The sequence below is a fragment of the Austrofundulus limnaeus genome, unplaced genomic scaffold (assembly GCF_001266775.1).
Source record: "Austrofundulus limnaeus strain Quisiro unplaced genomic scaffold, Austrofundulus_limnaeus-1.0 Scaffold9487, whole genome shotgun sequence".
Lineage (NCBI taxonomy): Eukaryota > Metazoa > Chordata > Actinopteri > Cyprinodontiformes > Rivulidae > Austrofundulus > Austrofundulus limnaeus.
The window spans coordinates 1-658 of NW_013961889.1; the positions used below are offsets into that span (position 1 = coordinate 1).

Consider the following 658-nt stretch of genomic DNA (forward strand, 5'->3'; position numbering starts at 1 on the left):
TATATATATATATATATATAGAACTCAGAAGTCAACATTCACTCACAGCCAGAATCATCCGAACCTGCGCGCTCCCGCCGGGCGCAGGATGAACGGGACCGCCCGCTGCTGCGCGCTCTCGCCTGCCGCGCGCTCCCAGCGTCAGCTGTTTTTGCACTTTACCGTCCTGTGTGGAGATCCGAGGCGCCCCTCAACATGACGATCAATACTCTGAGTAAAAGTGGTCTACAGCGGGAGCAGATGTCATGTTTCCAGAGAGTAAGAAGTTTCTTCTCATTTATTCCGTAAAAGTGAAATAAACAGATGTGTTGTTTTATTTGAACTTCGTGTATAATTAGTTATCTGCTCGTTGTGTTTGTGGGACAGATGCAGAAAGTGGTCGTAGCCATGCAGGACCCTGACATCGGTATAAAGATGAGGAACCAAAGACTCCTCATCACTGTCATCCCTCACGCCATGACAGGTCTGTTTCCTCTGTAATCTGAATAATCCAGCTGGAAACACTAGAAACACATTATTCTGCTGATTCAGCAGTACTCACACTTTTCTTTTCCTGCGTTTTATTTTTCTCTTTCTGCACTCTAACTTTGTTCAGCTCATTCTGGCTGCAAGGACTCTTTTTTGTAACTTTTATACATTTTACATCTTTCACTACTTT

General features: G+C 44.5%; 1 protein-coding gene across 1 annotated transcript; it reads left to right on the plus strand.

Annotated features, from left to right (window-relative positions):
* Positions 1-100: 100 nt before the first annotated feature.
* LOC106512640 (regulator of G-protein signaling 11) lies at positions 101-463 on the plus strand (the record flags this gene model as incomplete). Its single annotated transcript, XM_014001216.1, is given in 2 exon segments — positions 101-258; positions 367-463. Coding segments are annotated over 2 exon segments (160 nt in total), but the record flags the coding sequence as incomplete, so codon positions are not given.
* Positions 464-658: the final 195 nt, after the last annotated feature.